The sequence below is a fragment of the Sphaeramia orbicularis genome, chromosome 11 (assembly GCF_902148855.1).
Source record: "Sphaeramia orbicularis chromosome 11, fSphaOr1.1, whole genome shotgun sequence".
In the NCBI taxonomy this organism is placed as follows: domain Eukaryota; kingdom Metazoa; phylum Chordata; class Actinopteri; order Kurtiformes; family Apogonidae; genus Sphaeramia; species Sphaeramia orbicularis.
Window position 1 is genome coordinate 51,265,668 of NC_043967.1, and position 25,083 is coordinate 51,290,750.

At 38.9% G+C, this 25,083-nt stretch overlaps 2 protein-coding genes and 1 long non-coding RNA gene across 4 annotated transcripts; 2 read left to right on the top strand and 1 right to left on the bottom strand.

Annotated features, from left to right (window-relative positions):
- Positions 1–585: 585 nt before the first annotated feature.
- Positions 586–7,744, top strand: kifc1 (kinesin family member C1). 2 transcript variants are annotated; one of them, XM_030147837.1, is made up of 17 exons: positions 586–674; positions 1,314–1,408; positions 1,686–1,785; positions 2,051–2,104; positions 2,338–2,415; positions 2,666–2,861; positions 2,977–3,142; positions 3,687–3,854; positions 4,003–4,116; positions 4,200–4,286; positions 4,487–4,684; positions 4,858–5,022; positions 5,220–5,358; positions 5,466–5,605; positions 6,598–6,671; positions 6,848–6,923; positions 7,086–7,744. In XM_030147837.1, exons 2-17 carry the CDS (start codon positions 1,328–1,330, stop codon positions 7,128–7,130), a joined length of 1,881 nt encoding a protein of 626 aa, XP_030003697.1. In that variant the 5' UTR covers positions 586–674; positions 1,314–1,327; the 3' UTR covers positions 7,131–7,744. The 2 variants fall into 2 exon arrangements, with proteins under 2 accessions (XP_030003697.1, XP_030003696.1); XM_030147836.1 differs by lacking the exon at positions 586–674 and adding an exon at positions 744–765.
- Positions 5,521–12,157, bottom strand: LOC115428676 (uncharacterized). Its single transcript, XR_003936669.1, has 3 exons — positions 11,943–12,157; positions 6,637–6,709; positions 5,521–5,620 (listed from the first exon to the last, which is right to left on the bottom strand). It is a non-coding gene; the product is annotated as an uncharacterized LOC115428676 (long non-coding RNA).
- Positions 10,223–20,285, top strand: zbtb22b (zinc finger and BTB domain containing 22b). The gene is made up of 6 exons (XM_030147838.1): positions 10,223–10,380; positions 13,852–14,076; positions 15,394–16,140; positions 17,625–17,903; positions 18,995–19,842; positions 19,915–20,285. Exons 2-6 carry the CDS (start codon positions 13,852–13,854, stop codon positions 20,117–20,119), a joined length of 2,304 nt encoding a protein of 767 aa, XP_030003698.1. The 5' UTR covers positions 10,223–10,380; the 3' UTR covers positions 20,120–20,285.
- Positions 20,286–25,083: the final 4,798 nt, after the last annotated feature.

The following is a 25,083-nucleotide window of genomic DNA, read 5'->3' on the forward strand; positions in this document are numbered from 1 at the left end:
TAAGCTATAACAGCAGATGAAAAAGAAATTGCATGTTCAAATAATGTGTAAATAATTGTGGATTTAGGAAGAGGAGGGGTTAAGAAAGTATTGCCTGTTAGATTACACATTTTAATCAAAAACTTGTTAAAAACAGCGGCTCTCTGCTATGTATGTACAGATTTGGAAATCAAGTGATAGGATGTGATTTTTCTGTGGAAAATCATTACAACAGACATTCAACACGACCTTCAGAATATTCTTTTCATGGAATTTTAATTGCTTTTAGACTATTTTTTGTATGCCAGATGTTATAATTTAATTCTAATTATCAGTAGTAGCATTAATTCTTGTCACACGTGTCCTAGAATCAGCCTGTTTTCAAAGCAGTACCTTCATGACATGCCTTCTATGGGACTGGGTCGTATGTGTTTGTTCGTAAATCTCGCTGCTGACCGAATTTTGTCTCTGACGGAGTTGACCACGTTAACACCGGCTTTCCCCGCCCGTGCGCGATAATCCGTATAATGAAGCAAACTCACATAAACACATAGGCGGAGTTTATGACAGTTCAGCCAATCACAGCGGCTCATCAGTAGCTCCTCCAAAACAGTTCAATTTCAAATTCAAACGGTCAGAGATTGTTCAGGCTGTCGGACGGAGTTCATTAGCAGTAAGGGTCAAACCCTGCAAAGGTAACTATTTTCACTTATTAACGAGTCCATCTGGGTAATCTCATATTTTACGATCCCAGAAATGCGATTTGCCTGTAGTACGGAGTAACAGGTATTTTTAACATTTTTTTAACCAATAACTACCGAACATAATTAAAGTTAGCAAATGTTAGCTAGCAAGTGACTGTTAACAACACGGGCTGTTATTTTACTAGTAGAGTACATTCATCTCAAATCAGATCAATAACTGTCTACACGGTTGTAAGCGGTATTCTTTCAGCTAGCAGTACCTGCCTTAAGTCAGACCATCTGATAGTTATGGCGATCTTAAAAGGTAACGCTAGCTAACTTTGGAAAATTAGTGCCTTATCTGGACAGGATACCATTTACCCTTTAACTTGATCGATTATAGTCGTTTATGGGATTAAATCTGTTATTTGGCGAATTTGGACACAGAAACATAGTCTGACTACAGCAGAGTATAAACCACACCCACCCACTTGAACACATTTTCCTGTCTTGTACAGTAAATCCAGTGTTGAAAGTCTTCTCTGCTAAATTTACAGTCATATTAATATTTTATGCTCCTGCTCGACTTTGACAGACATGTAAATTCCTCACTTCTCTGCTCTTTTTAACTGGGTGATCTTTGTTTTCCAGTAAACTCTCAGCAGATGTCCCGTTTACCGGTGATGTCCAACAAAAGGGTCCTCACGACCAGCTCAGAGAATACTCAAGACTTTGTGCCTGCTCAGGTCTGTGATAATATAATCCTCACATTTTGTTTCTTAATTTTGGTTGTCACCGATATTCTGTCGATGCACATCAAGCTGCTGTAACTGTGTAAAGGATTAAACCAATATTGATTGTGTGGAAACCTGTGTTTTGCTCTGGAGTTTGATGTGTTGTACTGTTTCCGCACTGTGTTGATGTAGTGACATGCTTACAATAACAAGCAGGATGGAAAATGCATTAGTGCTGAATTGTGAATCATTGCTCTCACTTCATACTGATGGGGTTTTGTGTTTACAGAAGAGGATTCGTAAGGATGCAGAGCCTATCAAACCACAGGCAGCAGCTACGGTCATTGGTGGCAAACGGCCTCCTGTTGCAGCAGCTAGGCCACATATTTGTAAGTTACTTGATCCACTGACTCTTTCTCTTATTCAGCATGGTCAGAAAACATTTTCATGTTTCATGTTAGTTCAGCGATATGGATAAGATGTGATACAAATGAGTGCTTTCTCCCTCTACTTTTAATTTAGGTATTAATCCTTTCCGTGTGCATTCACAAAATCTGTGTGATAACTTGTCAAATTGTCAGTTATACAAGGGCACTGGTATAGCAGAAGTCAAGAGGTATAATTTCTGTATTTGCCTTTCTTGCTGTCACATAGCAAAGCCAGTCAGACCTGCAGGGGCTGCCACTGTGGCTATTGCGCCTTCCAGAGGTAAGATATGTCCATTGGACAACTGGGGAAGTTTTTTTTTTTTTTACTTATCAGAAGTGCAGATGTTGAGTAGTTCAGTTGAGATGAATAATAACAGTAGTTAAATATTAAATTGGGTCTAACTACTCATAGCTTTTGGGTATTATTTTCTTGCTTTTAGGTGAAATTGACTTTGTTATTATTATTAGTATTATTATTGGCTGTTCACATTGTTCACCTTCTTGTTTTCTAAGGTGCCTTGAGGCCATCTGTTGCATCAGCAGCAGTAAAGGGAATTAATGTGAAACAAACAACCACAGGCACCAAAGCAGGTAATTAATCTATGGATTTTAGGGTATGGTTTGGACTTTATACTCAAATAAGTAATATTTTTAGCTAATGGTCTATTTGTTTTTGGGAACTACCACCCAATGTTACTGCTAAAATGAATAAATAAAGGCTTGGTGAAATGTCAGCACCACAGGTAATGGCATGGGTAAATAAAGTAACTTGTAAAAGAACCTAAAAGAAAAACTTTGTTTTAACTGTCACACCTCATACTGGTGATTATTCTGAGAATAGGTGGAGGGGGGACCCGACGGGCTCCATGGGACCTGAAGGGAAAAGTCAGCGACATGGAGGAGAAGATCAGTAACTACCAGACAAAGGTCAAATCGGTTCACCAGGAGAATGAACTGCTCAAAGGCTCAGTGGCCCAGAGCCGGATGAAGACGGCTGAAATGGAGAAGGAGCTGGAGAGGCAGAGGAGCCAGATCAGGTGCAAGAACCAAATACGATCATGAAACAGAGGATTATAATGAAATTATGCCTTTTACTGTCACCAGTTTGCCTGTGTACAGTCTGTTCATTGTCTTTTCATTCTGTGGCTTCAGTGAGTACGAAGTAGAGCTGCAGGCCCTGTTAGGGGTCCGGGAAGAATTGGAAAAAGTCTCCAGTGATAAGGGTACTCTTGAGAAAGAACTCAGCAACTTGGAAGGAAAATACAAAGTCATGGAGACTCTTCGAGACACCCAAGAGACAGAGCTGCAAACTCTCAAGGTATAAAAGTTAAATAGTTCATCGTGTAGAGATGATATTTAGCTAATGGTGGTGTAGGTAAATTGGGAATTAGTTTGCAACAATATACTGTCATAACACACTTCCCACATTAATGACTGTAACGGAATACTTGATGCATTGCAAGACCAGCTTGTGGTGTATACAACTGAAGAAGGAAAAAGATACAGTACATCTAAAGAAGGAAGTGTACTGTATATTAATTACATAGTGGTGTCACTTTCGAAGGATTTGACAACCAAGATGAAACGCCATGTAAAAATCTTTCCACCTTCTTAGCTTGGTACCTCTAACACACACTGACAATAACTTATCCATGTGCCATATTTCCAAGAAGCAGTGGTTCAGTTGAGTCAAATAGGCAGAAGTAGAGTACCTGTATGTTTTAATAAAGACAAGGAATGATATTTTGTGTGAGCGCAATGATATATTTCTGTAGTCCTCCTTTGATTTTTGTGCCAAACGTAGTAAAATTATCCTCTGTCATTGTGTAGAAGCTAATTTGCTAATTTTTCCCCCAATCCAGATGAAGCTCTCGGTTCAGGAATCCGCTTTGGCCCGTTTGCAGATGACCCTAAGAGATACAGAGGAAGAGGTCCGCACTCTGAAAGACACTGTGTCTCAGCAAAAGGATGAGCTTCATGTCGGTGAAATGGAGCGGCGTCGCCTACATAACACCATCCAGGAGCTCAAGGCAAGTTACCACTCAGGGTAGCAGGTCTTCATGGTCCTCTTACTTTTTATTTCCTAGTGGATATATGTCACCAGAAGTAGTATTTGTGAACCAAATCCTTCCATGATAATTTTCCAGACTACTGAGCGTGGTTGTGTTTGTCACGCAGGGTAACATCAGGGTGTTTTGCCGAGTTCGCCCACTGGTGGGAGGAGGGCTGAGCAAGCATATTCAGCTCTCTGCTGCTGATGAAAAGAGTTTAACACTGGCCAAAACTGAGGAGGTGAGAACCCTATCAGAACACCTGCTATTTAAAATGGTGTTGTTATGATTTTGGAGACAGAACTCTGACTTTGTGCTTCTCAGTCACACACAGGCAAAGGTGGAGACACTCAGAAGAACTACAACTTCAGTTTTGACCGGGTGTTTGGACCTGGGGCTGCACAGAAGGAGGTAAATAATATACACTGATAACATCAGCTGCTTACAGTTGTGGGTTTTTGTTGTATTTGTGATTCTGTAATTTTTAGTAAATAATTTTGAATCGAGATACAAACGTTCCTTTTTACTTCTCAGATAGTTGTATGCATGTATTTGTGTATTTTCGTGGCTGTTGTCCAGTGAACTCATGGTAAATGTGTCTTTGTTTTCAGGTATTTGAGGAGATTTCTCTTCTGGTGCAGTCTGCACTGGATGGATATAACGTGTGCTGTTTTGCCTATGGGCAAACAGGAAGTGGGAAGACGTACACGATGGAAGGGGATGAGTTTGATGAGACCAGAGGTGTCATTCCCAGAGCTGTGCAGCAAGTCTTCAGAGCAGCACAGAAGCTGGGAGATCAAGGCTGGGAGGTTAGTTAGAAATTCAAGAAAGGGTTGGTGTATTTTGTTGAGTTGTCGTAGTTATATTATATCAAATGTTTCCACCTTGGGTTCTTTAACCCCGATTTGAAGACACTGTTTTACCTATGGAGAAAAAATGAGGAAAATGTTCATTATATTGAACTACTACTGTTTTATCTCAGTTCACCTTCACGGCCAGTTTTGTGGAAATCTACAATGAGACCCTGCGAGATCTGCTTTACACTGGCAAGGCTGACAAGAGACCGGAGCACGAAATCCGGAAGTCCAACAACAATGAGCTGACCGTCACCAACCTCACATATCAGAAGGTCTACTGCGAGGATCAGGTGTGACGCAGATCTCACATTGCACGATTTGTTCAGCAACATAACTTGTATGTTTGAAGAAAAAATAATTGTCACTTTAAAGATGTCAGTCAGCTACTGTAGAAATGAGATAATTTATTGGCTCTAAATGACAGTTGACATTTAGTTTATTAGAAGCTGCGATTAACAAATCTTGTTCTTTCCGTTCCTCCTTCCAGGTTCTTGGCCTTATTGCCTTGGCCAATCAGAATCGCTCCACAGCCCAGACGGCTCAGAACGACCGCTCCTCTCGCTCCCATTCAGTCTTTAAGCTGGATATTGAGGGGGTGAATGGTGGCAGGGATGTCAAATGCAAATGTGAGTTTATTCCCATTAACAGAATTGACTGGGGTACTTTCCCGACTGGAAGCAAAATCACTGCTTTTGGTGTATGTATCGACACTTACGACTCTTTTTCTGTTCAGCCTCTCTGTGCTTGGTGGACCTGGCCGGCAGCGAGCGCATGTTGAAGAGTCAGTCTCAGGGGGAGCGCTTCAAAGAAATGACCGCCATTAACGGCTCCCTGTCCAATCTGGGCATCGTCATTACCGCACTGGCAAACAAGGTCAGCAAACTGGACCTGAATGAAAACAATATTCTAGATTTCACTAATATGTAACATAGAGGAAAAAAAACTAAAGTATATAATTCACGTCCTCCCTTGGTTATGTCACAGATTTAATGATAGTTTTTACCCAACAGCACTTGCCACACTCAATACAGAAACACACATCTGATGTCCAATATGTTTTAAAGCAATCAGTGTAAGGACATAATGTATGTTTGTGTGTGATGGGTTTCTGCTTTTCTTTTTTTCCTATTTATTTTAGCTGGTTGTATTTTATAGTAGGTTTTATATGCAGGGTTCGTACGGGTTCTTGAAACCCTTGAAAATGCTTGAATTTCAATGTGTTTCAAGGTCTGAAAAGTGCTTGAATTTTAGTTTAAGTCATTGCAATTGTAACTCTGTGATGCGATTTAATATATTTATTTTTAGTATTAACTCTGCCAGGTTAGATTTCAAGCCAAAGCTACTTAAAGAGAAGTGATACATTGTGAAAAAGAAAACTTTAAGTCAAAAAAGAAAATTAGCGGGTGTTCTCAGGTCGACTCCATCTTATCTTAACCTTTGTCTCGGTGCGAGTGTGCCTGAAGAACGCCAAGTGGGTTCCCTTTTTATGAATAAAACTTTGTGCTCTCCTTTAATATCTAAACTTTTTGCTGTTATAAAAGATAATTTTAGATGTTTATAGCATAATACAATGTACATCATTGTGATTAAAAAGTGAAAAAATAATCCTGAGTGTATGTATTCATGTAAATGTTGTATTTTACCTCAGCAATAAGGTGCTGTACTGGAAAACTTTGAAAATGACCCTTAAAAGTGCTTGAATTTGACCTTGAAAGATGTATACGAACCCTGTATATGATGCAAAAATTGGGCAGCACTTTAATTTTGACAATAAGATACTCTATTCTATGTATCAGCAAGGTTATACATTTTATCTCTGCGAAATTTTTCTGCAATAATTTCCCTGTTTTTTTTCTCCCCTTCAGGAAAGCTACGTGCCATACAGGAACTCCAAGCTTACCTACCTTTTACAGGGTTGCTTGGGAGGAAACAGCAAAACGTGAGTTCATCAATGTTCAACGACTGCTGATTAAGGCCCTTTAAAGCAAAAAAACGTCCTTGACAATACAGACGACCACTGAGCAGATAAATAATCGATTAACCCCCTGAATCATTAAAAAGGAATCACTGATTTAATTGATTTATGCTGGTTGTATTGTGTTTTTCTCTCTCCAGCCTCATGTTTGTGAACATCGCTCCAGAGCCAGACAGCTTTGGAGAAACCCTCAATTCTCTGAGGTTTGCCAGCAAGGTCAGTGGATAACTTACATTAAACACAAAAGTCTGGGTCAGTTATTGTCCCATACAGTAAGAATGTTTTTGATCCGTTCCCACACCAAATTGATCTGTTGAAACAATGATGAACAAATGGTATTTATTCATATTTAATGTTTTGTGTTCTCTTTTTCTACAGGTTAACGACTGTGTGATTGGGACGGCGAGTGTAAACAGAAAGTAGATGGAAATTCTTCACTAAACTTATCACTATTCACATTTTTTAACGAAATGACTGTTGAGTGTACCTGTCATGTACCTTTTTAACTTAGATGTATTTTGTCCTTTTTGGCCCACACTGTGGTGCCAATAAATAAAAACCAAAAAGTCTAAATTTTCCACATTTATTCTCAGGGCCACAATTAGAAATCACTAACTGGCTCATTTTTCTTCTGTGTATATGAAGTCGACGTGTACATTATACATACTTCACGTCTGCAGGTTTTTGTACAATATATCTGCGGTTTCTTAAGGGTTTTTCATTTAGGTTTTTGGTGAATTAAGTCTTGATGGAACATTTCATGTCCATAGGTCACTCTATTTCTTATCCATATTCATTCATTAAAATTCTATTTGTGGTTTTACATTATTACTTGTAAATTGCAATAAATGTAGTTTAGTTAAAGGTATACGTGTCAACATTGTCATATTTTAACCTAATTATCTTTTTCCTTTTTTTTAATGATAATTGGATGGAATTTCTTTCATGTTTTTCTGTATTCTTTGACCCAACATGAGGTATTTCTCTAGCCCACTCAAGTAGCTGGACTATGTAAATAAACTGATGCTTCTTTCTGACAAAAATATGTCCATTGTAAAGCTTATTAATCCTGTTCTCTTTTAATGGATTTTGTGGAAATGCTTTGGAATTGGATTAAAATACAGAAAAATGGGAAACTACAAAATAAAATTGTGTGAAAGATATGCAGCTATCACAGAGGTGTCATTGTACGCTTTTGTTGGGAAACATAAACTAAAATTTAACCTTTAAAGACCTAAAATAATTTTTGACATTTTTTAAATGACTTTCTCTTTACACTTAACCTTTCCTATTGATTTACTAGTTATAATATCCTCTGCATTTTGCATTTCTCACTGAAAAGCAAACCTATAATGAATGTTCTGATTATGTAGATGTTTGCAAAAACTTAATTCAAAGGTTACTATGACAACAGAGAACAAAACTGTAGAAGAAGCCTTTTTCAATCAAATATATTAACTGAACATAATGTGTTCACATCCACTTCAAGTCATCTGTCAAACTAGATCAATGTTGTAAAAACGGGTGTCAAACTCACTTTAGTTCAGGGGCCACATTCAGCTAAATTTGATCTGAAATGGGCCAAACCAGTTAAATAATAACATATAAATAATGTCAACTCCAAAATGTTCTCTATGTTTTAGAGTGAAAAAAGTAAAATTAAACAATAAAAATGTTTACATCTGCAAACTATCCTTTCAAACAATGTGAATAACCTGAACAAACTGAAAAAATAAGTGTTATTTTAACAATATTCTGCCTCAGTTTATCATTTCCACATGTTCATTATAATTTACAGATTACAGTGGGTCTACAAATACACAAAACATTTAATAACAGGCAGAATCTTGTTAAAATTGTACTTACTTCTCTTAAGACATTTCAGGTTGTTCATATTTGTTCAGGTTATTCACATTTTTGGTGAAATTATACTTTGTTTTAGTGTAAATACATGACAATATTTACATTTACAAAAAGAGAAATTTGGAGTTGTGAGTATTTATATGTTATTATGATCGTATTTTACTGGTCCTGTCCACTTGAGATTGAATTGGTCTAAATGTGGAACCTGAACTAAAATGTTTGTTAATATCTTAGTGTAAATTTTGCATTTCACTACTTCATCCCAAGGACCAGATTGGACCCTTTGGCGGGCCGGATTTGGCCCCCGGGCCGCATGTTTGACACCTGTGTTGTATGATGGTGTTTCCATGTTCACTATGGAGTCTGAACATCCAAATGGGTCATATCTGATTATAAAAAACTGAGAAACTGCATTTTAACTAAATTATTTCATGTATAGTGGTTCTAATGTAATCAAATGTTTTTGGTCTCCAGCAGCTGTTTGGGTCTTTAAGGGTTAAACAAACATATTTTTAATTTTCATACTGACTGTATATGATGTTTCTGTCATATGTGCTCATTGCTTCACTGTGTGATGAAACAGAATTTTTATGATAGCTAATGAGATTTAACAATATGCGTTTTACTTGAATAAAATCCTATAAACACATTATTAATATACTTTTTTTATTTGAACAATTAATATTGAACAGTATATATCCATAATCGTATACAACAACAAGAGTAGACAGTTTCTAAATTCACAGAAACTTTTACATCACAAATATGTAGAAATACATGTAAGTAAAAATATTAGGAAAGAAAAAAATAAATAAATAAAAATATGTAATAACAATAAAAATTGCTCGAGGTATAGATATAAATTATACAAATTAAATAAGATTATACATTTGACTTTTTTTGTTTTGTTCTATTTGCTTTAGAATTTATACTGTTTCTCAAATTATCCACATAATTAGAAAAAAGGGCTTTGAAAACAGTTATGTTTGGACGTTGATGTGCAAATTTGGAACAATGAATGTGAAATTTAGCAAAAATAATCAAAAGGTTATTTTTTTTTTTTTTTTTTTCTGGAGTTATTTTATCAATGTGTGATAGGCCAGATAATATGAGTTAAAAGTTCAATTTACATGAAGAGTCAATTTTTGTGTTGATAAAATTATTTAAATCAATCCAAAATATATGTGTGTAGGTGCAATCCCAAAATAAATGACATTGTTTCCTCTGCGTTGCTGCAAAAAGAACAGAGTATCAATTTTTATTTTATTTTTTTTAAATATTTAACCATATACGTCTTCACCGGATAACATCTATGGATCAATTTAAAAGTAACTTCTCGTACCTTATTAGTAATAATACATTTCTTTGACAGGATCCAAGTATTTTTCCAGTCTATGTCACAGTAAATACACATGATGAATACACAGACTAAAACATTTAGAATCAGTGATGTCACTTTTCATAAAAACCCAAATTGTGACTTTAACCATTACAACGTTATAAACCTGTATTATCCTTTATAACGGAATTGATTTCGAATACAAGCTTTTAATTACTCTGAAATTAGAACCCTACATATTTGTCTTCAGATAATTATGCATGGGATTTTGTGTCGGCTAAAGTCTGGCTCTTCTGTCTGGAATCTCGTTAAAGGCGACGCGTCGCTGTCTGCAGCTGCAGAAACCTGGTGGGAAGAACATTTTCTAAAAATGCTCCTCAAACTTCTGGGCCCGGATAAAGCGGCAGGACACACTGCCTTGAGCTCGGTCACAGACTGCTGTTTTCACGGCTGCAGTGTCAACTAAAAACGGTGAGTTTAATGCGGGCAGCGGCGCGGTTTGTGGAGCCAGCCGCCTCTGCTAGCTAACAGGCTAACGTCACATCTGTAGCGGTATGAGCAGCTAAACCTACCCACTGTCTGTCCGTCTGTCTGTCTGTCTGTGTCTGTGTCTGTCTGTCTGTCTGTTTGTCTGGAGGCTGAAGACCAACACCAGCAAAGCCTTTACACCCCTGTCCAGGCTCCTTTCTGTATCAGCAGCTTAGCTTTGGTAGCTTAATGAAAGAGTGGCTCCAGCTGTTGATTTTCCCAGAAACAACAGCTGCAAAGTGAAGTGGTGATGTTTGGGATGAAGACGTTTAATGGAGATGAATTCACTACTTCACACTATGAGGACATTCTGCAGAGTTCATGTGTTTTCATTTCCTTCAAAGTGCATCATTATACTGCTGATATGAGCTGCATGTCTGTTGAACTACCATCAGTATCATCACATCAGGGACAGTCAGATGCAACTCAGGATAAATTACATGCAAAAATAAATAAATTTAAAATTATATTAAAAAAAAAAAAAGGCAACCTGCAGCTTGTCATCACATTTCAACATCCTGCAGGAAAGCACAGTTAATCTAAGTTTTTAATTAAATCCAAACTTGAGATTTTTATTTGAACAAGTTGTCTAATTTAATCTCATTGTACTGGATTCTGGATGCATCAAAATAGTTTTTTTTAAGAAGCAACAGTTAAGTAAACTGCTTCCAAGTCTGCATTTTACCACCACCTGTTTTTTCCACACAGATGCAATCAGAGTCTTTTCACTGTTGGAGATTCATTGATATGTATATGACATGTAATATCCATCATCAGCTGTTTCTTTTTTTTTTTTAATTCTATATATGCAGTCTGCCAGATGGAAAAGTTGTGTCAAGGGGTATTTTATTTTTTATTTGAATCCTGAGATGATGATGGGAATGATGGTCTTATTATTAAGTCATAAAAGACTGATTTAATAAGAATAAATGTTAGTTACCAATAAAAGGTTTGAAGTAAAGGCTCATCCAGGATTATATCTAAATGCAGCTGGAAATATGAAATTTAGCTAAAGGATTTTTCTATTCATGAACAAACAGTGGGTCATTCTGCACTGGAATGTGAAATAATGTGCTGAAATGTTTTGGATTTTCTTCATTATCACCAAACTCTGCCAGGATCATTCTGTCCCTCCCACTTGAGTTTCGTTTACTTCCGTTCACAGGGGTTGGAAGTGTAATTTAACCTGGATGTGTTTAATGTGAGCTCGCAGTCTTTGCTTCGTTGATTTTTTTTTGTATTTTTCATTATTTTCCTCGATGCCATGAATCTGATTTTTTTTTTACGGGATAAAGTTGCAATAGAACAAACGTCCGATCCTATGAGCGCGTGTTAGCCGTTTGCTAACGCGTCAAAACATTTACCTCAAACTTGTTTTTCTGTCAGAAGCAGCGGGATCTTGTCTTTATGCTTCCTGTGCGGTTGTATTGTCACATTGGGTTATGGTGTACATGTGAAAATAACTTTACTGATTATCAATACGACACATTTTCACAGTGACTGACTGTTAGCTTGTGGTCAATGTAGAACAGGTAGGGGAGGGAACTATCTTGGCTTTGTGGTGCGATCTTGGATTCGGTGTGTTGGTGTTTGCATGTCATCACTAGACGTTAAAAGAGACTTTAGGGTTTTTATGTCCATCTTCTCAAGGACATTTCAAGCTACAAATAATGCATCACTGGTACTCATTCAGCAGATGGAGTCTCTGTAAATCCATGCGTAATGGAGCAAATGGTGAACTTAGTGCGTAATGACGCACAGAGGACCTGCTGCTCCACAACACATCTTCTTTTACACAAAAAATAAAATAAATAAATAAATAAATATGTAAATACTTTTACACTAAAGTCTTCTCAGATAGGGTAAAATGTTTTGCCTACGCTGGCTTACGCCTACGCTACTTAGAGAAACATTCCACTCAAAAATACAGGCTGACATATATGTAAATAAGTCTTTCTGTGATTAAATACTGAATCTTTCTGTCTTTTATTTTGCAGTTTTATATTGTCTGAGGAAGGATGTTAATATGACCGTAACAATATTTTTTTTGTTGTTGTTGTGTTCTTTGCCATGGTAATATTTTATTTGATTGCTGTCATTGTAGAGATAAAGATGTGAATGCCTTCTTATTTAAAACCTAATTCTATTTCTAGCAAATTTCATATCCATGAATGTAAATGACAGGCTTAATTTTATGTGTTCACAAAGAAAATGGGGACTTTGTGTCTACAATTTGTCCACAGAAAAGAAAATAAGCCACCACAACATTAGATGAAATTTTTTAGGCAGATTTGTCATTCTTTATCTTTTTCCCTTGTACTTTTGTATGTGTCATGACTACTTGTTTTGTTCTTTCAAAATTATTCCTTGACAATGTCTAATAGAGCATTTTTGCCATAAAAAACACCATCTTCTCTTCCAAGAATATTTTTGCTGGATATCCAACTAATATCTGATTTATTGAGGTAGTATTTTTTCCATCACATTTATTTGATGCACAATTGTTTTTGTGTTTTCCAACACTTTCACAATAAACTATTTTGAGATTGTCTTTACTTACAGCTGTTTTAATTCATGCATGACTTCAAAATAGAAGTGAAGAAGAGGTTAAGCTTGAGACTTATATCTGTAGTGCTAGAGCAAACCTACTATGCACTCACTTGTTTCTCACACTTGGTACCACTTGTTTTTCACATTTATTATCAGTCAAGAGCACTGTGTAACCAACTGGGAACGAAGATTCTGCATTTGAACAAAGAACAACTCATTACAACCCCACATTCAACTGACCCAACTAAGCGTAAACTTAACTGTCTCACTTTATTGGACTTGCACCACTAGCACCGCACTCACCACCCCAAACCAAATCCTCCTGGAACATTTTGACTGACCGCTCATCTAATGTAACTGTTTCTTGGTGCAGCAAACAAACCAACTTAATGTACAATACTCGACAGAAGTCTCATTTCTCTTTTTCACCAGTTTATAATGAAATTTCCAGTAGCAGTAGCGCCCTGCAGTTAAATAAAAAATATGTGTATGCTTATGTTGATAGCCTCTTAAGCCCAGTTATCCCTGGTACCTGAGGCAGCCACATTTCTGTCTGTGTTGCCATGGTAACACTATATGATGCTTGTAGCAATATACAAATTCTATGCATCTCACTGACTAGAAGAACATGAGCTAAAACCTGAACAAACCAATTGTCAGGGAACAGAACACAATACAAAATAAAGGTCACATTATGGAGATGATCAAGAATTGTGTCTTTCCTTTGCTATTTTATAATCATAACGTGTTCTAAATGAATGAAGCTTCTGCTTTTGGCTAATCTATTGTTTTGTGTTACATTGAAATGATTCCCCCTGGAAACAAATGGCTTGGGGCTTAAGTGTTTTTCCCTCTGCTGTCCAGATGCAGTCCCTGCCAGTGGAGGTGGGCAGCAGCTCCGCCCCCAGCGACACACCTGGCTCGGTGGTGCAGGTGTGCTTCCCCAGCGCTCAGGCTTCGGTGCTGGACAGCCTGAACCGGCAGCGGAAGGAAGGCAGACTCTGTGACCTGTCCATCCACGTCCAGGGACATGTGTTCAAGGCTCACCGCTGCGTCCTGGCCGCCTCCTCACCTTACTTCCACGACCAGGTGTGTGCAGGCACATTCATTTGTATTGTTCATCTCAACCAGGTGCAAAAGGTGATTAGAATAATATTTGATTCGATGACATGTAACCGACCACACTTTGAGTGTGATTCATTTTGTTTCCATTATAAAGCTTTATTAGTTCATGTACAGATAATTATTTCTGACATCACTTGTGTAAAAACCATCAGATCCTTAACTCCAGTAAAGGGAAAGTATAAATAACACACTGTGAAAATACTCCAGTACAAGTAAAAGTTCTTCACTCAAAACCTTAAGTAAAGCTAAGTGTGAAAAATCTCTGTGCAGTAAAATGATTTCTGTCAGCATTTTACTGTAATATATGATGTTTTTAAGATTCCTTTTCTGTTGCATTTTATTGTTGTAGATGTTAAAGCCTGTGTTAATATGAAGTACTTTGTATACTGTTGGTAGTTTTAATATATTGTAATGGATCATTATTCTATGAGAAATGTCAATTTATCATAAAGAGGCCTGTTTTCAGCTTTGTGAGAATACATATTTCTCAAAATCCAAGAGGCTTTTAAAGAGTATATTTAGCTTATGGACAAATTAATATGTATTTAATACTTTGTTTTTACCTCTGCTGTCAAATGAAGATGTGTGGTTCATTTTATGTAATGCAACAGACTTTCACACTGTGTCATAGACACCCCTCTAGGGACAAAGTTTACTTTGCTTTACTTTGTACTGACTTGTACTAAAATAAAAGTTAAAGCTAATACACTGTTATCCATAAAGTTGTAATAAAATATTTTAAACTCTTCTCATGAAATTATTGTGACAATGTGATTTATTCTTGATAAAGTGTAACTGAGACTCAGTGTGTAATCACTGTACCAGGTCAAAGGTGATTACTGATGTATATAAATAGGAAGAAAAAGAGGAATGTCTCTGAAAACAAAATTATTCCAACTTCATGGGCAACAGTGTACTTACATCCCGCCACTTACTGTCACTCTTGTAAGATTAACTTAACAAAATAATCACTAGCTGCATTTTGTAGCAATGATGCAACCAGATTTTGGATGGGCCAAAGACTTTATATTTTTGACTACATTTTTGATTATCTTTCAAAAAAACAGAGATTAAATTGAAAATGTAATAAGAGGCCCTGTTTCACAGTTGTAGGATCATACCCTTTTTCTGGATCGTTTCCCAAAAATAATGGGTGTCCTTCTTGGCTCATGCTCTTGGAAGGAAACCTCAAGAAATAAAAATGGCCAGTAAGGTATGAAAATGTGTGAAAATCCTGACTGACATGAGTAATCCTTACAGTTGGATTCTTGTGGCTTCCAGGTGCTTCTGAAGAACATGTCTACAGTCTCCATCCCGGCTGTGATGGACCCGCTGGCGTTTGAGAGCGTGCTGAGCTGCGCCTACACGGGCCAGCTCCAGATGCTGCGCGAGGACATCGTGAACTACCTCACTGTGGGCAGCGTCCTGCAGATGTGGCACATCGTGGACAAATGCACCGAGCTGCTGAAGGAGGGACGGGCCACGGTGGGAGGAGGGAGCGCTGCAGGAGGTGGTGTGCAGGACGGGGCCGCTGTCAGTGGAGGAGGAGGGTCTACGAACCCCGGCTGCAGCAGCAGCAACGGTGAGGGTGGTGCAGGCGGTGGTGCAGGCGGTGGAGGTGAAGGTGAAGGCGGAGGTCAAGCCCAGGTCATCGAGTCCAATGAGCCCCAACGCGCCTCCCAGCCCCCCAGCCGGCCTTCGGTCAGCGAGAGCCAGTCGCCCAGCAGCACCAACTACTTCAGCCCCAGGGATGGGAGCAGCTTTGGGGGGAGTGGTGCTGCTGCAGCCGGGGCCTCAGTGGACGGAGGAGGGGCCAGCAACACCCCCGGCTACTGCACGCCGTCCGGAGGAGAGGAGGCCTTTCTCATTGAGGAAGAGGAGGAGGAGGTAGAGGAGGAAGAGGAGGAGGTGTTGTACCACCAAAGGAAGAGAGGAAGAGTAGGAGGCAGCGCAAGGAGGAAGAAAATGAGCTCAGTGTCAGAGCAGGAGGTCGGGGTCAGTGATAGCTTCGGTGTGTCATCCTACCAGGTGAGTATGAGTCAGAAGTGTGTGTCTGCAGTTTAGAGTGGAAGTGTTTACTTTAACACTTCTGGTTTTAACTGTTATTCCTTTATCAATGTGAGGATGTTTCTGCTTTCCTAAAAAAAAAAGAATTAACCTCCTGAGACCCAGGAAATGTCAGCAAAGTACAAGCTTCTTCTTTTTTTTTATTAAATAGGTGCCTATATTGGAAACATCATGATGCAACAGTTTTTTCAGATGCAGTTTTTACATTTTTTATGGAATGTGCTTTGTGGTGAACAGTTTTCTTTTCTTTTTTTTGTACAAAGTTGTGAAACTCTTGTCCACACATGTGGACAGAAAGCCCATAGCTGGGTCTTAGGACGTTAAGCAAATTAAGCAAAAATATCTTGAACTGGATCCTGAAATTGATGGGAAGGCAGTGTAAACAAAATCAGTTTTGGTGGCACATGAGGTCTGTTGGAAGCAGCCGCATTTTACACCACTTCTAAGCACTTTCAGGGATGTTAGTTAAGATGAGTGAAAAGGGAATCCCATTAGTCACGACAAGAGGAAATACATGCATTAATAAATCATATCCATCCACCTCAGCTACAGACATGGTGGGTCTGAGTTTTGTGACGTTCCTCGGCTCATAGAAGCAGGACACAACAGTTCACCTGCTGAAAGAACGGTTTATAATTATAGACGATAAGTTTAACAGAAGAGGATGAAGAACAAAGCACATCTGTGTAGGAATCTTAAAGCATGTGTGCTTCCATGTCTTATTAATCAGTTGGCTTATTTTCACAGTTGGGTTCATTTATTTTCATTTAATTCCATATTTGACAGCTTTCAGAAAAAAAATGTCTACAGTTTTATAAGATGATAAAGGTACATGCTTTATATCCATGACTATTGTTTTGTCAATTGTGATTTAATTTTCTGATCAGGATTCAGTTGTATATGTCACTGTTTTTTATTTATTTATTGCTTTTTTTGGACTGATGCGTACATCTTAGGCTCACACAGATATTTACAGACACATAATACATTCATTCATATACACATGTGTACTGGAGTCTATATCTCTGACATAACCATTAGAGTGAAGGACTACGTCACTGTTGATGAAGAGGAAGTTGAAACTGTGAACTGAGACACAGATGAGATCTTGTCTAAACTCTGTTAGAGATAATGTTAATCGCCTTCCGTACTTGGTTGTGGTTGGAGAGAAACGAAGCATATTTAGCATAGACTGATCCACTGATTACTACATAAAATCCTCCCAACTGTCCTCAAACTCCTCCCCATAGTAACATTACTTTTCACATTTGCAATAACACAAGCTTCACTTCCATATAGTTGTTTACATTTTTAACAAGAGCTTTCATGTTGTAAAGATATGACATTATATTGTGATATTACTCATCATTAGTGTGTTTTGTCTGTTGTGAACCCTCTAATTTTGATCGATTCTGACTCTTACTGTGAAACATTTGTATTAAAAGGACGGGGAGGAGTCGGCCTTACCCCCACAGAAGCGTCCCACCTACAGTCAGCCCAGCATCATGCCTCGCAAGCAGTGGGTGGTGGTGAAAACCGAGCGCACCGAGGACGACGACCTCATTGTGGTGTCCGGGGAGGAGGGAGGGGAAGAAGAGGAGGACGAAGATGAGAGGGAGATGGAACTGGCCCGAGAACGGGAACGAAGTGACTTCAACATCTCCAATGTGAGGAGCCTTTCAGCCGAGCTGGGAGGCAGAGCGGAGAACGACATGGATTCACAGGTGAGGGGAAACGTACCTGAAAGCAGCTGTGTGCAAGTTTACCAGCTTTGGATTTTCAGGTAAAAACAGAAATAGAGTTGGATGTGTGTGATGTGTCAGTTAAAGCCACTTCATACCAATGCATCTACATGAGACAGAGTATTTGTGTACAGTGTTTTTCTTTATTTCCATTGTAACTGTAGGGTGTGGAGGTTTTCGTAGCTCGATATAATGTGTAGTGTTTTAAAATATGAATGAGGATATGTGATAGAGTTATTTATGAAAAAAAAAAAAAAAAAAGCGAGAGGCTATTCTCGGAGCAGTTCCATCATTTAGAGGACTTGGCGTCACCTCACATAAGCAGAAAAAGCATGAACTATTGAGACAGGATTTCACCAGGGACCAGCTGATAATAACCCTGTGCTTCTTCTGTGACAGGTGAGCTACAGCCCATAGATACTGGAAAACTATATATAACAGCACATTCTAAAAGCAGCGACTTTACAAGCTGAGTCGAATCCCACTGCATCTTGAGTAGGAAAAGGCTCAATTTAGGAGTGTAGAGTCACATGGGAAGTCAGAAAAACATAAAGCCAATGTAAAAATCACAAACAAAAGCCTGCAAATAATTTTGGGATTTTCCTTTATATCAGGGGTCAGCAACCCTGGTCCTCAGGAACCACTATCTCGCATGTTTTAGATCTGGGGTGCCCAATCCAGGTCCTCGAGAGCTACTGTCCTGCATTATCCTTTGAATCAGGTGTGTTGGAAGTGGGATACATCTAAAACATGCAGAATAGTAGCTCTCTCGGACCTGGATAGGGCACCCCTCTTCCAACACACCTGATTCAAATGATAAGCCTCTCATCAAGCTCTGCAGAAGCCTGATAACGACCGTCAGGTGTGCTGGAAGAGGGATACATCTAAAACAGGCAGGATAGTGGCTCTCCAGGACCAGGGTTGCTGACCCCTGCTTTATATCCTGCATACACATTTACCAATATAGCATGTGAAATAGGTCTTAATTATATTCAGAATGGTCTCCTAAAGGTATTTAGAGCCTTAGATTTGACTGAAGCCTGTAGAAACGCTGCCCTTCTCTCCATGTTTAGGTGGACTACTGCCAGTCTTCAGAAGACTACCTCAAGTTTGAAGGAAGTTTAATGGACCAGACTTTAGCGCAGCAGCTTCATGACAGCGCTGCAGGTCAGAGTCAGAGCACTAACCGTGCAGTGTCAGCGCTGCTGGGCCAGGTCCAGTCTGCAGCCTCGGCCCGAGCCCAGCTCTTCCCCCTGGACATGCAGGGGAACCAGATCCTCCTATACAGCCAGGCGTCTGGACTCTCCCTGGATGCTCCTCCTCCTCCTCTGGGGATGGCGGGCGGTATGATCGGAGGCGCCTCCTTCAAAGGTCCCGGTCTGGAGCACGGCGCGGTCCACCTGTCACTGCAGGGCGGTTTGGGAGTCGACGGGGCCGACAACGGGGGGCTCGGAAGTGGAGGTGGAAGCAGCAACGGCAGCAGCAGCAGTGGAGGTTCAGGGAAAGTGTTCATGTGTCACTGTGGAAAAACCTTCACGCACAAGAGCATGAGGGACCGCCACATCAACATGCACCTGGACCTGAGGCCCTTCCACTGCCCCGTCTGCGCCAAGAAGTTCAAGATGAAACATCACCTCACTGAGCACATGAAGACGCACACGGGCCTCAAGCCGTACGACTGCCTCGGCTGCGGGAAGAAGTTCATGTGGCGCGACAGCTTCATGAGGCACCGCTCACACTGCGAGAGGCGCAGCGGGCTCGGAGAGGGAGGCGAAGGCGGGAGCGGCAGTGAGGGAGGGAGGAGAGGTGGAGGAGGAGGTGACGATGGGTCGGATTTGATGTCCTCCCCCCACCTGCTCCTGTCAGCAGGTGAGGGAGCTCAGGGTGGGATTCTGGGTGGAGGGGGAGGGAGGGGAGGGGTGTCTGGCTCATCTCCACACGTCTCCGGGGGTGTTCTGTCACCGCAGCACGCCAGCGTTTCTGCCCCTGGAAGCAGCGGCAGCAACAACAGCATGAGTAACAGCAGCGGCTCTGCCCTGAGCAACAACATGGCCGCCGCAGGGGGGCTCCTGGGGGTGGTCTCTCATAGCCCCGGTCAGGGTCAGGGGTCAGGGATGTTCGGCGGTTTAGCGCTGGGTCGAGGTGTGTGCGATGAGGATGTGTGTGAGGTCAGCGCCAACGACAGCAGCGTGACTTAAACCTGCGGTGTGTGTTTAGTCCAACGGGTGCCTCTGTCTGAGCTGCCTCTTGTTCCTGCTGCTCTTTTGATGATAAACTGTAAAAAAGAAGCGCAGTGTTCCTCTGAAACACTTTAACTGCCAACATTTAGCATCGTAAGCAGGAAGTGCACATTTTGTCAAGAGTCTAAAAGTGAGGCTCCTGTTGGACACACAGCGTACAGAACCTGTTTACACAAGAATGGGACTTAGAGATTCCAGTCGACTGTTGCGTGTGATGTTTCTGAAATAGACTTGTGGTTGTGCCGACGCCATCTTAAATTACCCACAATTCAACAGATTTTAGGAACCTCGCCTCTGAAAAGTGGCCTCATAAAAGTGGACCTCCTGCCTCAGTTAGTAAGCTATTGTTATTACGTTTTTTTTATTGGTAAGTGAAAGAATGTGAGTCTGGAGAGGAAACCAAAAATAAGACTTTGCTTCAACAACAGTTACCTTCTGTGGCGACTTTATAGTATCAGTAGAGTAGAAAAATGGCTGTTCTAATAAATTGCTGTGATTTTTTTTTGCAGTATTTCATTGTGATGTTCTTTGGAAAAAAACACAAACCTGCAAGAAACATCGAAAAGTTACGGTAACTCAGTCAATGAACTGTCTTAACTTGATGTTTTAACAAGTTTTCCAACTCCCTCAGTAGATTTGTTGAATTCTTTATGTATGAAAAAGTTGCAGATTTGTGTTTTGTTCTGTCCTCTCAGCAGCAGCGGTACTGTGCATCCTCCTCTGCCTCAGTGTCCCATGTAACGACGGTCAGCACTGCCATATAGTTTAGACGATACTCTGATGCTGCTTTACCTGAGAGGTCTGACTCACAAATGTCCTCGTCAATACATAAACTGGTTCATCCCAGACTGGTGCATCTTAATCTCTCTGGCTGCTTATTTATTCACCTCCTCTGCTCTATCGAGAAGCAAAACTCAAAGGTGAATCTGCAGAATAATTGACATCTGCAGGATCACAAACACTACCTGTAACTGATAAGCTCATAACTTCTTCTCTGGAGTCACTTCTTGCTTTCCCAGTTTTGCTGCTGTTTCTTGCTCCCACTATGAGGAATATTATTATTACTGTAAATATATAGAAATATATGTCGTTTACTCATCAGAACAAGATCAGATGGCTTTATGCCGACGCGTTAACTGCCACCCGGTCTGCTTTAAGGATCTTCAGAAAGGCTGTAGAGAACATATTTGTAAAAAGTTAAAGCTCTGAATATTCTGTTTTCGTCTGAATTCATCTTTAACGTGTGCCTCACCAGTTCTTAAACTCAACTAACAGTGTCAGGGAGGTGTGGACGGTCTAATGATGGTTCTGTACGTGCAGTTGTACCGAAGCTCGACAAATTTAAAGTCAATTTATTGTTTCGTTCATTTTAAATCACAATATTTTGTCATGAAGAGTGCTGTTACATGCAATTATTATTTTTCTTTGTACCTTATTACTTCCACTGTAATGTAAAAGGGTCTTTAAGTCACACGGGTCCTGAACTCCTAAAAAGTGTGTTTTTATTGATATAAGAGTTACTCTAGTAGTTCATTAGTGTCTTTGTTCAGTTTTCAACTAAAAACCCCCAGAATCAAATAATTGGTTTACATTTTACATTCAAACTACAGAAAAATAAAATAAAAAGAAAATAATTCAGTTTAAAGCTATTATTTTACATTTCTTATTGTCGACACTTCTAAACAGTAAAATGTAATATACTGCTGATATCTTATTTTGGTAAAAACCTGAAATGTAATTTGTGCCAATGTTACTTTGAGGAGTTCAGGACCAAGTTCATCTTCATCATCATCATTATCACTAAGACTTTTTTCTGTAAATGCATGCAGGTCCGTTTGTTCATTTTGTAACCTGACAGTTTTTTTCTGTTCTGTTCTGCTTTGTGTTTGAAACACTAAATCACTTCTGTGCTGAATCTACACTGGAGCTGTGTGATGCATTTAGGGACCAGAGTGAACAGGGATATTACACAACAGACAGTGGTTGGTTTTTCCAAAAGTGCAGAGGAGCAACAATTAACTGAGTACTCAACTATCAGTTTGAGTCATGTTGAGAACAAAAATTGAAATTCTCCAATTCTGGCTTGTAATTTTACTTTTTTTTTGTTTCTTTCTTCCTCTATGACATAAGACTGAACAACTTTGGGTTGTGGACCAAACAAGACATTTGACAATGTCTTTCACAAACACATATTGGATATTTTTTTACCATTCCCTGACATTTTATAGATGAAACTTATCAATAAATCAAGCAAATAAATGACAGATTAGCAGTCACTAAAGGCATCCTACAAGGGTCAGTTTTAGGTCCTGTCCTTTTTACTTTTTATATTAATATTATTTTAGTTTAAACAAACTGTCATTGCACTTATATGAGGATAGAGGTTTTTTTTTTATTGTTCTACAGACTCTTTACAGGAAGATGTGGAGAACCTGCATCTTTTATTTAGCATTTTCTAAGCCTCACTTATTAATCTGAAACGTGTATTTAATCTGCAAAAAATGTAAATCCATGGTATTTTGTGTCACTGCCACTTGACGTCATTGCAAATGAGGGTAAATTCTCGAGGATAGTAAATATCAAAAATGAAAAGGATTTGTTAGTTGTAGCTGTAGGTTATTTTGAGGCAAAAATATGAAAGAGGCATTTATACAGTCACGGAAAAAATTATTAGACCATCAAAAACAATGGTTACGCAATCAAGTACTAACTCCTGTGTGTGTCATGTGACTAAAACAGACAGAAAAGAAAACATGGAATCCCTAAAAGCACTGTTTTTATCAGTACAATGCCATAGATATTGATGTAAGAACTAAAGTGATTTTAGTTATTATCAAGAAAACATGGAAAATGGATCGATATCAGTTCTGAAATTGTATGTATCTTTGTATGTATCTTTATTTAGACGGGACAGTGCACGTTAATGAACACATTTATACATTCCATTTCAGTATAAACAGGTAAATATGCCGGAGTTAGCACCAATGCTAATTTTCATCCACAAATTAAACTCTTATGAGCTATTTTTGTTGTTATCATTATATTTGTCCAAACAAATGTACCTTTAGTTGTACCAGGCATTAAAATGAATGAGAAATTGAAGAAAACAAGGATGGTCTAATAATTTTTTCCGCAACTGTAGGAATTGAGTGTGGTTTTTTGGGGGCGTTTTCAGTGGAAGTAGGTCTTATAAACATATTTCAGCCCATATTCTGGACAGATACCAGTGTTCATACCATGATCATTAGTCACATAAATATCACCCCCACCACAGACCTGCTTCTGAATCCTAAAATTGACATGTAGCAGGTGGCAGGTTGACCAACAGATGGAGCCGTTCACTGTCAGGATCATTTGCTGTTTGTTAAATTTAGACGTACGTTAATGATAAAAAGTTTAACATAAAAAATCATAGTAAACATCCTTAACCAAACTGAAAAAGGAAAAACAAACATGGAGCCAGTGTCGCTGCAGCACAGAATAGATCTGAAGTAACGCGTCATGTTCCTGCCTTTAGAGATGTTGAACAGCTCCAGTTCCATGGATGGATGTAGTGATGGGTGCACGCTTTACCTTCTGTGAAGGCTGGTGAATATTTTTCTATGCGGGTTTGGAGCTCTGACTGAAGGGTTGTATGTTCTCAGTGATCTGTTCAGTCCAGTGTTTCCTCTTCTGCTCTGCTTCAGCTGTGCCTCTTTGTGTGATTTTGGTCAAATGTTCTTTGTTTACTGCTGAACAGCGATGGAGAAAACACTGGATGACTTTAAAAGCAGAATGTGTGAGAAATGTGTCCAGTTGTGATCTAATGCTGTTGTTAAATGTAGAGTTAAACTGGTTTTTTAAAGTGTGCTGACGCTCTAAACCAGGGGTGTCAAACTCATTTTAGTTCAGGGGCCACATTCAGCTAAATTTGATCTGAAGTGGGCCGGACCAGAAAAATAATAACATAATAACCTATAAAAAATGACAACTCCAAATTTTTGTCTTTGTTTTGGTGTAAAAAACCCATTAAATTATGAAAACACTTACTTTTATAAACTATCCAAAAAAAAAAAAAAAAAAAAACCCTGAAAAAACTGAAATTTAAATAAAAAATGTAAGAAAAGTTAGTGCAATTTTAACAATATTATTCCTCAACTTATTATTTATCCATGTGCATTATGGACCAGATCTACAAAGACAGTAAACACTGAGGAACAGGCAGAAAAATTATTAAAATTGTGCTTAATTTTCTTTAGACATTTCAGGTTGTTCATATTTGTTCAGATTATTCACATTTTATTGTTACAGGATAGTTTGTAAATGTAAATATTTTCGTAGTTTAATGTTATTTTTTGCACTAAAACAAAAGAAAAAAAAAATTAAGTTGTTAATTCTAGATTTTTTTTGGCTTAATTCAAGATTTTTTGCTAAATTTTAGATTTTTTTGGTTTAATTGAAGATTTTTCTTAATTGAATTTTTTTTTTTTTTTTTTTTTAGCTTAATTCAAAATTTTTTCCTTAATTCAAGCTAAATTTTTTTTGCTTAATTCAATTCAAGACTGTGGAATTTTTGCGCTTGGCAAAAACATCCCAGGGGCCGAATTGGACCCTTAGGTGGGCCGCATGGGCCGCATGTTTGACACCCCTGCTTTAAACTGTTTAAGATGCATCTAAGCAGAAAGATAACCCTCGCTGAAGGTGAATGTACTTTATGTGGGTAAAAGCACATTTATTTGATGGTTGATATTCATCAGCATCGAATACTGATAATGAGGGGGGGGGGGGGGGGGGGGGGGTTACATTCTGAGAAATGTGTGTGTTTTTATGTAGGACAGTAATCTACACTGTTTCACTTGTCACCTGAAGAAAAATGAGCTCTTTCATATTTTTCAAAGTTGAGAAAACATGAATAAAAAGGCCTGTAAGCTATTATGTAAAGA